At 46.5% G+C, this 14,956-nt stretch overlaps 1 protein-coding gene across 1 annotated transcript in view; it reads left to right on the plus strand.

Moving 5' to 3' along the window:
- Nucleotides 1-14,043, plus strand: part of LOC124711476 (glucose dehydrogenase [FAD, quinone]-like) — a 161,532-nt gene extending 147,489 nt beyond the window's left edge. The window contains exon 8 of the mRNA XM_047241582.1: nt 13,788-14,043. Coding sequence (XP_047097538.1) covers nt 13,788-14,043 — 256 coding nt within the window. The remainder of the gene's footprint in view (nt 1-13,787) is intronic.
- The last annotated feature ends 913 nt before the right edge of the window (nt 14,044-14,956 follow it).

A 14,956-nucleotide genomic window follows, 5' to 3' on the forward strand; every position in this document is an offset into this window, starting at 1 on the left:
CACACCATTATGGAACCATCACCAGCTTGCTCAGTGCCTTCTTGACAACATGAATTTGCGCCACACTTGAACCCTACCGTCAGCTATTATCACGTGAAGTCAGGACTCATCTCACTAGGCCGCGGTTTTCCAGTAGTCTAAGGTCCAAGCTGTATGATCACGAGCCCATGGGGAAGTGCTACAGCGATGTCGTGTCGTAAGCAAAGGCATTCATGTCTGTCGTCCGCTGCCATAGCCCACTAACGAAAAATTCCGCTGTACTGCCCTAACGGATACGTTCCTCGTATGTCCCACATCGACTTCTGCTGTTATTTCACGCAGCGTTGCTCGTCTGTTGGCTCCGAAAACTCCACGCAAACGCCGCTGCTTTCGGTCATCAAGTGAAGGCCGTCAGCTACTGCATTGTCGGCGGCGAGAGGCAATGCCTCAAATTTGCTATTCTCGCACACTCTTCACACTGTCTGTCGGAATATTGAATTACCTAACGATTCCTGAAACGGGATTCCCAAGCTTGTAGCTGCAACTACCATTCCGCGTTCAAGCTCTCTTAGTTTCCGTCTTGCGGCCATAACCACGTCGGAAAGTACAAACCACAGCTCCGCCAGTGCACTGCCCTCTTATACGCTGTGTACGCGACGCCCATATCTTTATTCCATGACTTTTGTCACCTCACTGTATGTCCAAAAGCTTCCCTCTTTCCAGCCCCTCGTCCTTTAGCTTACAAATAAGGTGGTCTTTCGGATTCCCTCTTCCAATGACGGAGATGGCGTTTCAATTGGCCATGGAGTGACTTAATATTTGGTCGTAATCAGCAACACCGTCTGTGTTTAGTCGTTGCCTCCATCCTCTGCCTGCACTGGAAAGCGACTCTGCTCTCCTTTATTTTCTTGCCTTTCGCACCAGCAGACCCAACTGCCGCTTCTGAACTCTAGACTGAAGTATCGGCAAGCACCGAAGCCTGCTGTCGTCACCAGTGCTGAGTGATACCGAATGTATGGGGTATGTGAGAAAAATATAACAGTAATGCGAGCGATCTGGCGACGCTGTATCGTGCTACTTGTGTAGATCGGTGTTTTGTCCCTTCCAAACGCTCAGTCCGAGGTAGTGCACCCACTAGGTAATTTTTGAGTACGCCATCAATGAAGTTGCGTATTTGTTTCTGTGTTACTAAAATGGAACAGAGGAATTAGAGAATCATTTTCCCATCAGCTTCTGTATTAAACTTCGAGAATTTGCGAGTGAGACCTTTTGAAAACTTGAAACAAGCATATGGGGAAGCTTTTCAGTGGCACAAATCAGTTTTGTAAGGCCGAGAATACGTTGAAGATGACCCTCGCTCATGGAGTCCTTCAACTTCACAACCTGACGAACATGTCGAACGTGTGCGTGCCCTTCTGAGATCAGGCCGATGTTTAACAAAGAGGACGATGGGTGACCTGTTAAAGGCTCTGGAAGAGGGTAAATCGAATGAGACCGGACGTTAGAGACAAGTGAATGCTGCATCATGACAAGGACGTTCTGTACTGACAGTTGCCTTGATTTTGCGTTTGCTTCGCACACTTACGTCTCTGCCCCCGTAACACTGTCGAAAAACAAATGATCACACTCTCGTTGATAGCCGTCAAAATGCTAGTCCTCTTGGCACACCGTTGGGTGGCTTGCGGAGTATAAATGTAGATGTAGATGTAGACACTCCATACACTGTATGTTTGCTCATAAGGACTTACGGTACGCACCTTGCACGGGATCTGCGACATCCAAGCTCTGCCGCGACAATCGCGTACGGAGTGATGCGTCCCACGTTAGTAAACCTTGTCAACCGTAGCAACAGTCACCAGATGTGGATCGGATGGCAGGTTTTCGTTCATTTACCTCTCGATTTAATTGGTCTCGATTCTGGACCTACCAATTTGCTCTTTACCGTGCGCATTAGTACGGCTACTTTTAAAGTGTCAACACCATTATCCAATATTTCTCTCACTCATTACCATACGCCTATTAACTAGACACAGTCCTTATTCAGTAGAGCAGTTCTAGATTTTTTTGTACCTAAAATTCCAATTACAGTACGTACTTCGTAGCTCGCACGAATACTGACTTTCGAACCCATTATTGTTTGTTCTAACAGTCAACGATTCACTTCGACGTACACTGAAGCGCCAAAGAAACTCGTACAGGCATGCGTATTCAAATACAGAGATACGAGGGTTGGAACTTAAATAGTGGCAACTATTTATTCACAACCGATACAAAAGAGTAACATGTTTGCACCTGTTACCGTCCTTCAGAGTAGTCACCAGCGTTGTGTAGAACCCGTTGCCAGCGATGTGGAAGGCGTGGTATACCGTTAGCCGAGCCTGTTTTATTGATGGTGCGAATGGAGCGGTCTATTGCCTGTCGAATTTCTGGAAAATTTCTGAAGCGACTGCCACGAAGTGGTTCCTTCATCTTCGGAATCAAATCAAAGTCACAAGGACTCAAGTCCGCGTAGTATGGTGGATGGTACAGTACTTCCCAGTCCCATCGACCGAACAGAGCAGCCACAGCTAGCGCTATATGCGCCCTCGTATTGTCGTGCAAAATGATGGGTGGGCCGCTTCTTTCGCAAAGCTGGTAGTAGGTGATGCTCCAAAAACCAACAGTAATACTGTGCGATGACGGTGGCATTCGCTTCAGAACTGTTCCATGGATTCGACACGCAGTAGGCCGCTCCATTCGCACCATCAAGAGAACAGGCTCTGCTAACGGTATACTACGCCTTCCACATCGCTGGAAACGGGTTCTACACAACGCTGGTGACTACTCTGAAGGACAGTAACAGGTGCAAACATGTAACTCTTTTGTGTCAGTTGTGAATATATAGTTGCCACTATTTAAGTTCCAAACCTGGTATGTAAACAGGCACAATACGGAGCTGTGGTCGATAACGCCTATATAAGACAACAAGTGTCTAGCGCAAGTGTTAGATATGTTACTGCTGCTACAATGGCAGGTTATTAAGTCTGAAGTTTGAACATGGTGTCTCAGTCAGCGCACGAGCGTTGGGACACAGCATCTCAGAGGTAGGGATGAAGTGGGGATTTTCCCTTACGACCATTTCAAGAGTGTACCGTGAATATCAGGAATCGGGTAAAACTCCTAATCCCCGACGTCGCTGCGGCCAGAAAAACATCCTGCAAAAACTGGACCAACAACGACTGAATAGAATTTTCAACGTGACACAAGTGCAACCCTTCCGCAAATTGCTGCAGATTTCAATTCTAGGTCATCAACAAAAGTCAGCGTGCGAACCATTCAACGAAACATCATCGATATGGGCTTTCGGAGTCGAAGGCCCACGCGTATACCCTAGATGACTGCACAACGCGAAGCTTTAGGCGTGGGGCGTCAACACAGACATTGGACTGTTTATGACTGGAAACATGTTGCCTGGTCGGACGAGTCTCGTTTCATTGTACCGATCGGATGGATGTGTACGGCTATGGAGGCTCTGTAATGGAGAGAGGCGCGTGCAATTGGATTGATATGGGACCCATGATACGTGTACGTACTCGGGCAATTCCAGCAGGACAATGCGACAACCTACACGTCCAGAATTTCTACAGAGTGGATCGTGGCCCCAGGAACAGTCTTCTGAGTTTAAACACTTCCGCTGCCCACTGCACTCCCCTGGCACGAACATCATTGCGCACATCTGAGATGCCTTGCAACACGCTGTTCAGAAGGGATCTGCACCCTCTCGTACTCTTACGCATTTATGGACAGCCCTGCTGGATTCATGGTGTCACTTCCCTCCAGCACCACTTAAAACGTTAGTCGAGTCCATGCCAAGTCGTGTTGCGCCACTTCCGCGTGCTCGCGGAAGCTTACACGGTACTAGGCAGGTGTTCCTGTTTCTTTGGCTCTTCAGTGTAATACAGTGCTCCAGAGGTACTGTCTCTGAAATGTCTCCCTCAAATTAAGGCCTATGTTTCGTATTAGTGGACTTCCTTGATCAGGATCTTCTTTATCTGTGCTAGTCTGGTTTTTTATGTGCTTCATGTATTATTTTGCTTACATGATGGCCCACAGTTCAGACGTTCAGTTAGTCACTGCCGTATTTCCATTTAGGCTACTTCTCACTGCGTCCGTCTTTCTTTGGTTTTCTTTCTATCCATATTCTGTAGATGCTTCGTGAACTCAAACGGGAAGTCCTGGGAGGAAACTCGACGTTCCCTTCGCGAAATACTTTTGAGAAAGTTTAGAGAACCAGCATTTGAAGCTTCCTGCTGAACGACTCTACTGCCCCCAATGGAGATTTCGCGTTATGATCACGAGGACAGGAGAAGTAAGGGTTCGCACCGAGACATATTGACAGCTGTGTTTTCCTCGTTCTGCTTGCGAGTTGAGAAGGAAATTTAATGACTGATAGTGGTATAAAGTACCCTCTGCCGTGCACCATACTATGGCTTGCGGATTATGTGTGTAGATGTAGATGTACAAGAAGAATCTAGTCAAAAATCTATTTACCACCTTGAGCCATCCCCTGCGTTATTACATTTGAGTACTGTCTGGAACTGTGTTTTCCCAAAAAGGCGTCCGCGCCACAACATATTTAGTCGCTGTGTTCCCCGCCTCCTGTCTCACTCTTCGAGGCTAAGTGTCCCCCCCCCCCCCCCCCCCCAGTAACAGCCGCGATAGTCTAATGCCGATCAGATTTGTTCGGTCTACATCTACATCTACATTGATACTCCGCAAGCCACCCAACGGTGTGTGGCGGAGGGCACTTTACGTGCCACTGTCATTACCTCCCTTTCCTGTTCCAGTCGCGTATGGTTCGCGGGAAGAACGACTGTCTGAAAGCCTCCGTGCGCGCTCTAATCTCTCTAATTTTACATTCGTGATCTCCTCGGGAGGTATAAGTAGGGGGAAGCAATATATTCGATACCTCATCCAGAAACGCACCCTCTCGAAACCTGGCGAGCAAGCTACACCGCGATGCAGAGCACCTCTCTTGCAGAGTCTGCCACTTGAGTTTATTAAACATCTCCGTAACGCTATCACGGTTACCAAATAACCCTGTGACGAAACGCGCCGCTCTTCTTTGGATCTTCTCTATCTCCTCCGTCAACCAGATCTGGTACGGATCCCACACTGATGAGCAATACTCAAGTATAGGTCGAACGAGTGTTTTGTAAGCCACCTCCTTTGTTGATGGACTGCATTTTCTAAGGACTCTCCCAATGAATCTCAACCTGGTACCCGCCTTACCAACAATTAATTTTATATGATCATTCCACTTCAAATCGTTCCGCACGCATAATCCCAGATATTTTACAGAAGTAACTGCTACCAGTGTTTGTTCCGCTATCATATAATCATACAATAAAGGATCCTTCTTTCTGTGCATTCGCAATACATTACATTTGTCTATGTTAAGGGTCAGTTGCCACTCCCTGCACCAAGTGCCTATCCGCTGCAGATCTTCCTGCATTTCGTTACAATTTTCTAATGCTGCAACTTCTCTGTATACTACAGCATCATCCGCGAAAAGCCGCATGGAACTTCCGACACTATCTACTAAGTCATTTATATATATTGTGAAAAGCAATGGTCCCATAACACTCCCCTGTGGCACGCCAGAGGTTACTTTAACGTCTGTAGACGTCTCTCCATTGATAACAACATGCTGTGTTCTGTTTGCTAAAAACTCTTCAATCCAGCCACACAGCTGGTCTGATATTCCGTAGGCTCTTACTTTGTTTATCAGGCGACAGTGCGGAACTGTATCGAACGCCTTCCGGAAGTCAAGAAAAATAGCATCTACCTGGGAGCCTGTATCTAATATTTTCTGGGTCTCATGAACAAATAAGGCGAGTTGGGTCTCACACGATCGCTGTTTCCGGGATCCATGTTGATTCCTACATAGTAGATTCTGGGTTTCCAGAAATGACATGATACGCGAGCAAAAAACATGTTCTAAAATTCTACAAGAGATCGACGTAAGAGATATAGGTCTATAGTTTTGCGCATCTGCTCGACGACCCTTCTTGAGGACTGGGACTATCTGTGCTCTTTTCCAATCATTTGGAACCCTCCGTTCCTCTAGAGACTTGCGGTACACGGCTGTTAGAAGGGGGGGGGGGGGCAAGTTCTTTCGCGTACTCAGTGTAGAATCGAATTGGTATCCCGTCAGGTCCAGTGGACTTTCCTCTATTGAGTGATTCCAGTTGCTTTTCTATTCCTTGGACACTTATTTCGATGTCAGCCATTTTTTCGTTTGTGCGAGGATTTAGAGAAGGAACTGCAGTGCCGTCTTCCTCTGTGAAACAGCTTTGGAAAAAGGTGTTTAGTATTTCAGCTTTACGCGTGTCATCCTCTGTTTCAATGCCATCATCATCCCGGAGTGTCTGGATATGCTGTTTCGAGCCACTTACTGATTTAACGTAAGACCAGAACTTCCTAGGATTTTCTGTGAAGTCGGTACATAGAATTTTACTTTCGAATTCAATGAACGCTTCACGCATAGCCCTCCTTACGCTAACTTTGACATCGTTTAGCTTCTGTTTGTCTGAGAGGTTTTGGCTGCGTTTAAACTTGGAGTGGAGCTCTCTTTGCTTTCGCAGTAGTTTCCTAACTTTGTTGTTGTACCACGGTGGATTTTTCCCGTCCCTCACAGTATTACTCGGCACGTACCTGTCTAAAACGCATTTTACGATTGCCTTGAACTTTTTCCATAAACACTCAACATTGTCAGTGTCGGAACAGAAATTTTCGTTTTGATCTGTTAGGTAGTCTGAAATCTGCCTTCTATTACTCTTGCTAAACAGATAAACCTTCCTCCCTTTTTTTATATTCCTATTAACTTCCATATTCAGGGATGCTGCAACGGCCTTATGATCACTGATTCCCTGTTCTGTACATACAGAGTCGAAAAATTCGGGACTGTTTGTTATCAGTAGGTCCAAGATGTTATCTCCACGAGTCGGTTCTCTGTTTAATTGCTCGAGGTAATTTTCGGATAGTGCACTCAGTATAATGTCACTCGATGCTCTGTCCCTACCACCCGTCCTAAACATCTGAGTGTCCCAGTCTATATCTGGTAAATTGAAATCTCCACCTAAGACTATAACATGCTGAGAAAATTTATGTGAAATGTATTCCAAATTTTCTCTCAGTTGTTCTGCCACTAATGCTGCTGAGTCGGGAGGTCACGATATGATGCAATAGCTAACAGCTAACTGAGCGAAGGCCGGGTCAAAACCTCTACGACGCGAAAATTATTCTCATACACGGGACAATTCTATATAATTAAAATCATTAAATATAAAAACAACGCTTTACCATCGCAATGATTCTCGATTTTTCTAAGAACTTTATCCGTGAAGAACATCAGACATTGACCCACAACTCCTGTCCCAACACCGCAAAAACATACTGCATCCAACTAAACATTTTACACTAAAAAAAATTACATCTATGTTTAAGTTAACTAAGTAGGGTTAACGATCAGACATATAAAATTTACTCTTTTCATTAAACCAAGAAATAATGAGTCAATTCACATGGTTGATTCTGCTGATTTCTCACTACATACACTCCTGGAAATGGAAAAAAAGAACACATTGACACCGGTGTGTCCGACCCACCATACTTGCTCCGGACACTGCGAGAGGGCTGTACAAGCAATGGTCACACGCACGGCACAGCGGACACACCAGGAACCGCGGTGTTGGCCGTCGAATGGCGCTAGCTGCGGAGCATTTGTGCACCGCCGCCGTCAGTGTCAGCCAGTTTGCCGTGGCATTCGGAGCTCCATCGCAGTCTTTAACACTGGTAGCATGCCGCGACAGCGTGGACGTGAACCGTATGTGCAGTTGACGGACTTTGAGCGAGGGCGTATAGTGGGCATGCGGGAGGCCGGGTGGACGTACCGCCGAATTGCTCAACACGTGGGGCGTGAGGTCTCCACAGTACATCGATGTTGTCGCCAGTGGTCGGCGGAAGGTGCACGTGCCCGTCGACCTGGGACCGGACCGCAGCGACGCACGGATGCACGCCAAGACCGTAGGATCCTACGCAGTGCCGTAGGGGACCGCACCGCCACTTCCCAGCAAATTAGGGACACTGTTGCTCCTGGGGTATCGGCGAGGACCATTCGCAACCGTCTCCATGAAGCTGGGCTACGGTCCCGCACACCGTTAGGCCGTCTTCCGCTCACGCCCCAACATCGTGCAGCTCGCCTCCAGTGGTGTCGCGACAGGCGTGAATGGAGGGACGAATGGAGACGTGTCGTCTTCAGCGATGAGAGTCGCTTCTGCCTTGGTGCCAATGATGGTCGTATGCGTGTTTGGCGCCGTGCAGGTGAGCGCCACAATCAGGACTGCATACGACCGAGGCACACAGGGCCAACACCCGGCATCATGGTGTGGGGAGCGATCTCCTACACTGGACGTACACCACTGGTGATCGTCGAGAGGACACTGAATAGTGCACGGTACATCCAAATTGTCATCGAACCCATCGTTCTACCATTCCTAGACCGTCAAGGGAACTTGCTGTTCCAACAGGACAATGCACGTCCGCATGTATCCCGTGCCACACAACGTGCTCTAGAAGGTGTAAGTCAACTACCCTGGCCAGCAAGATCTCCGGATCTGTCCCCCATTGAGCATGTTTGGGACTGGATGAAGCGTCGTCTCACGCGGTCTGCACGTCCAGCACGAACGCTGGTCCAACTGAGGCGCCGGGTGGAAATGGCATGGCAAGCCGTTCCACAGGACTACATCCAGCATCTCTACGATCGTCTCCATGGGAGAATAGCAGCCTGCATTGCTGCGAAAGGTGGATATACACTGTACTAGTGCCGACATTGTGCATGCTCTGTTGCCTGTGTCTATGTGCCTGTGGTTCTGTCAGTGTGATCATGTGATGTATCTGACCCCAGGAATGTGTCAATAAAGTTTCCCCTTCCTGGGACAGTGAATTCACGGTGTTCTTATTTCAATTTCCAGGAGTGTATTTTATTTTCCATTTGGTGTCGAGGAACATACATCGGAATCCGTGCCTCAAGTTGAATCTTTTTCCCGTTTTTCGTTGTTTCCAGAATCCAAAGCGTACTTCACACCTACAAGTTGTAGAAAATGAAGTTGGTACACCTCAGGCGTGTCCCGGCAGACTGGCGACGAACGTCCATTATTTTCCAGAAAATGTGACTGTTCTGTTTTAACCAAATCTACTTTCACCGCGTTTTCTTAGCGGAGTCAAGAAAACGTTCTTAGAACAATGTTGATTTTCTAAGAACCAAAGTACTGAAATTAATATGACTATGGGTTGACATACAGCAAAGTAGCCAAACAGAAAAGTAAAAATGGCTTGGAATGTTTTTGGTAAACTTAACAGAATTTTCAAATGTAAGCATCTGATTCCTCTGAAACAAAGTTTACAATTCATGTGTAGTATCAGTTTTGGCTTTGTACATGATGCCGGCCGCGGTGGTCTAGCGGTTCTAGGCGCTCAGTCCGGAACCGCGCGACTGCTACGGTCGCAGGTTCGAATCCTGCCTCGGGCATGGATGTGTGTGATGTCCTTAGGTTAGTTAGGTTTAAGTAGTTCTAAGTTCTAGGGCACTGATGACCACAGACGTTAAGTCCCATAGTGCTCAGAGCCATTTGAACCATTTTTGTACATGATACGTAGTCTTTTAAATCGAAAAACATTAAAAACAAGGGCTTGGTCAGCGATCAATGGAGAGGCGTATGTTGTGTGTTACTTGGACTCGCAGTAGAAGGGACAAATTAGCCAGGGAACAGACTGGAGCAGAAAATCTCATTATACGTAAATGGAAACACGCAATCATTCAAATGAGGAACAAGGAAGATCTTTGCTGCACGTCATGAGAGCGCTAGACGATGACGTAATGGAAGAAGAGTATGTGACATTAGAAAAAATGCAAGATCAATATGGATGATTATAGTTGAAAAACATAAATCCTGGAGAAGTACAGAGACGACCTTTACCGAGCTGGTAATGACGATAATACAATAAATATTAGGTATTAGTTATTACGTAAATTGAAGGTGGAAGGGGGAGAAAGGAAAGGCATTTTGATGTCAGTTGCATCGGGACTTATTGTGGAATCAGTGGTGACGAGTGAAAATGCGAACCCAGGTCTCCTACTTACTAGGCAGTTGCGCTAACCACTACGCCATTCGGACACAGTGTTTATCGGAAATTCGAGGACTACCTGGGCTCGCTACCCGGCCGTCTCTCACCCCCACCTGTCTGGCAGTCCCCGTCCATGTCCCTCCCTGCGCTAATTATTAGTTTCCCGCTGGAAGTCCGTGGGAAATGTGCATCCACTCTGAACATTGTGGATTCATTGCCCGTCGAGGCGAATCAGTTATATATGAATGAATGGGGTCTTTTCTTTCGGACTTGTCACAAACAAAAGATGCTACGAATTCATATATAAATACTAGATCTAACGAAATAATGGCAATTGAGATTATTTTTTAAATAAGATTCCTGACTAAATCATAGTTAAACCATTATTGTTTCTGCTTACAAATAAATGTCATTTCATCCCCAAGGAGTAAGTACCTCCCCCCCCCCCTCCCCGGTTGGGAAACACTTAACTACGAAACAAGAGAGAGTCGTATTGCTTTGATGGGTGGAAGACCGCGAGAGATGGATTCCCATTAATCGGAAAGGGATTTCGTCTTTTGCACAGAATGGCCCCTTTTCTCAGACTGTGGAGGAAGGAAACAAGCTTATTGTATAACATTCCGTCAACAATGAAGTCATTAGGGTCGGATTAAGCAGTGACGGGGAAGGAAATATTCTGTCCTTTGCCTTAAGTGATTTGATGAAATGACATAAAACCTTAATGTGGATGGTTGAACAGGTATTGAAACCATCGTCCTGCCGAGTACGAGGAAGTGTGATAACTCTCATGGCCGAAGCGGAACAAAACACGTTAACTGATATTCCCAGGCAGGAAATTACAAACACACGCTTTTACTTAAATCACTACGAAATCAGTTAATAACGGCGCATCAGTTAGCTCGAACGCAGGTCTACACAACTAAAAATGGTACACTCAAGGGGTTAATCTTTTCAGTCAGAATTCAGAAGAAGAAACATACGCTCTCTTACTCAGTCAAGTCTGAATGGTTAATCAGTTACATGTACAGTAGGTCAGCTAGAAATTTTATCACTCAGGCTAAGTCAGACTAGGAAATTACTCAGTGTGAGACTAAGTCTCCTGTCCATCAACATAAGATTCCAACGACCCAGTGGTCAGTGGCAAGAGCGACACCCTCCCGCTTGTAGATTCCTTGGCAACTTGTTGAAGATACCGGAGATGAGAGTATCAGAGTCTGCTCGGCAACTGGCGTGACCGTTTCAGTACCTATTGCCCGAAGGATTACTTGTTCCGTTTGCTGGCGTGCACGTGACTAATGTAGAGAAATAATCCGGAACTGTAGCGCCGCGTGTGGTGGTGGTACCATGGGATTCCGCAGAACCTTCTGCAAGCCAGCGGATACACATAATGTTATTTATACTGATCGTACACGCCACCTGATGTTTTACACAATGGCGATTGACGCCTGCCTGGAGCGCAACCCACCAGCCCTGGCTGTGCTGCAGTGTAGCCGATTTTCTAGGATACAGCACTAAGCGCTGCGGCGCCTCGTTCACCGCGAGGCTGCGTGAACTGTGCCTTGAATGTATCTGTTGAAAGCAGTGACGATAACGTGTGTGTGTGTGTGTGTGTGTGTGTGTGTGTGTGTGTGTGTGTGTGTGCGCGCGCGCGTGCGAGCGCGTCTGTTATACGACACGAACATCGAAATGGCAGATATTGAGATAACCGATACCTGAATTGTAAAGCAGCTACAATTGCTTGGTAGTTGAAAGGCTTCAGGACCAGGTGAAATACCTATAAGATTCTGCACAGATCATGCGAGAAAACTTGATCCCCTTCTAATAGTAATTTATCGTAGATCGCTTGAGCAACGAAAGGTACCTAACGACTGGAAAAAAGCTAAGGTCATTCCCGTTTTTAAGAAAGGCCGTAAGACAGATCCACATAATTATAGACCTATACCGTTGACGTCAATCTGTTGTAGAATTATGGAACATGTTTTATGCTCAAGAATTATGACGTTCTTGGAAAATGAACGTCTCCTCTATAAAAATCAACAAGGACTCCGCAAACAGAGATCCTGCGAAACTCAACTCTTTCTCTGTTCCTCCGTGAGATCCACAGGGCAGTGGACAACGGCGCTCAGGTTGATGCCGTGTTCCTTGATTTCAGTGAGGCATTTGACACCGTCCCGCATTGCCGTTTAATGAAAAAAAAAAAAAAAAGCCGAGATTACTGGGTATCGGAGCAGACCTGCGATTGGATTCAAGACTTTCTTGCAGGTAGAACTCAACACGTTCTTGCAGGTAGAACTCAACACGTTGCTCTTAACGAAACTAAATCCAGAGATGTATAGGTAATATCCGGAGTGCCACAGGGAAGTGTGATAGGACCATTGCTGTTCGCTATATATATATATATATATATATATATATATATATATATATATATATATATATATATATATATATATATATATAATCTGGTAGAAAGCGTCACATGCACTTTAAGACTTTTCGCAGATGATGCAGTTATTTATACCACAGTAGCAACGCCAGAAGATAGAATTTGAAGAACGACCTGCAGAGAATTGACGAATGGTGCAGGCTCTATGCTCTGGCAGTTGACCCTGAACGTAAATAAATGAAACATATTGCGCATACATAGGAAAAGATATCTACTACTGTACAGCTACAATATTGATGACAAATAGCTGCAGACAGCGTCTGCCGTAAAATAGCTAGGCGTAACTATCCAGAGCGACCTTAAGTGGAATGACTATATAAAACAGATAGTGGGAAAAGCAGACATAGATTCATCGGAAGAATCTCAAGGAAATGTAACTCATCCAAGAAAGAAGTGGCTTATGAGGCGCTTGTTCGCCCCATTCTCGAGTACTGTTCATCTATTTGGGATCCCTATCATGTAGGACTGATAGAAGAGATAGAAGAGATCCAACAAAGAGCGGCGCGTTTCCTCATGGGATCGTTTAGCTGGCGAGAGAGCGTTACGGAGATGCTAAACAAACTCCACTGGCGGACGTTAAGAGAGAGGCGTTGTGCATCACGGAGAGATTTACTATTGAAATTTCGGGACAGCAATCTCCCGGAGGCGTAGGATAACATATTGCTTGCCCCCCCCCCCCCCCCCCACATACATCTCGCGTATTGACGAACGAGGAGAAAATTCGAGGAATTAGAGCCAATACAGAGGCTTACCGACAGTCATTCTTCCCACGCACTATTCGCGGGTGGAACAGGGTTGGATGGATCAGATAGTGGTACCGAAAGTACCCTCCGATACACAGCATTAGGTGGCTTGCGGAGTATGATGCAGATGTAGATGAGAAAAGCGAAACGGTGAAAACTAGTGACAGTAGGCAGCCTGCTCCAAGGCCAGCATTAATGTCCCCTCCCCTCCCGCCGCCGCCGCCACCACCACCACCACCACCACCACCAGTTCGACAGATGAATAACCATTAAGTATGTCACATGCCTTCTCTTCACGAGACAGTGCAGATTTTAATGTAGGATATAGCGAGAAAGTCTGGTTAACAGGAACCTTGCGCCATCCACTTGTAGTCCAAATACGACAGTTTATCGCACGCTGCTCCGCGCTCACATCGCCAGCTACAGCGAGCCCGCTTGCCTCCCGTCCGCAGGTACTGGGTGTGCGCGATGCGGCAGCTGACCTTCACCAACTACCACCAGTGCGGCACGTGCAAGATGGGCCCCTCGTGGGACCACACGGCCGTGGTGGACCCGCGGCTGCGCGTGCACGGCGTGCAGGCGCTGCGCGTCGTCGACGCCTCCGTCTTCCCGGCCATCCCCACGGCGCACACCAACGCGCCCACCTACATGGTGGCCGAGAAGGCGGCCGACATGATCAAGGAGGACTGGGGCGAGCTGCGCCGCTAGCCGCTAGCCGCCAGCCGCCGCCCGCCGCGCGCCACACTCCGTACCTGAAGACGCCGCCGCGCTGCGTCGCGAAACGTCGTCTCCACTCGTCACATCAGGGACTCTTATTTATAGTGCTGTACTCGCTCTCAGTGTTTGTCATACTCTCAATAAATACTCCCTTTTCTACCTCACTCGCTCTCATTTTACTTTCACAGCAACCACCCATTTCTCACAAAGATTAGCCACCGACATATCGACCTAGATTTATTTTCTGTCATTTAATCGAGCTCCCATTAGTAGATGTCCGTATCTCCATCTCTCGTGTATACATTTATCTAGGATGGTGTCGTTTCGTTCAGGATTGCAAATTCACAGCTTGAAATTGCATCTGACTTCGTACTTAAGCTTCAATAACAAAGAAAAACTTTACGTAATATTTCTTTGCTATGAGCATCCGGCAAAAACAGAAATATATAGCGCACGAATTCTAGTAAGGCCACCAGTCAGAAATGAAACTGAGCCATCTGGAGCAATATACAGCTGCAGCTGTCAAACCAACCACCACCTGTTGCTCCCGCGTTCTGCTAATGAATTCCCACTCCATCTGATGTATCACCTTTTACAACGTCGACCTTATATCATTTACCAGGCCTCACAAAACGTCTTTTCAATAAAAGTATCTTTTGCACAGATTCAAGTTATGAAATTACGCTGAAGGCAAATTTTAAGCGAGATTCAGGGCACCAAAACAGAATTCAGAGACCTGACAGATTGTTGGTTCTGTGCCCATGCAAATCTTGTTATACTATATTGAGAAACACAGTCAGTGTAAAAAGGTCAAAATAAAAAAATGTTTTAATTAATATTGTTTTGGGTGAAATCAGTTGTTCAGATCGACGTACACTGAACTTGTACTTCGACTGAGATACCT

The sequence above is a fragment of the Schistocerca piceifrons genome, chromosome 8 (assembly GCF_021461385.2).
Source record: "Schistocerca piceifrons isolate TAMUIC-IGC-003096 chromosome 8, iqSchPice1.1, whole genome shotgun sequence".
Classification (NCBI taxonomy): Eukaryota; Metazoa; Arthropoda; class Insecta; order Orthoptera; family Acrididae; genus Schistocerca; species Schistocerca piceifrons.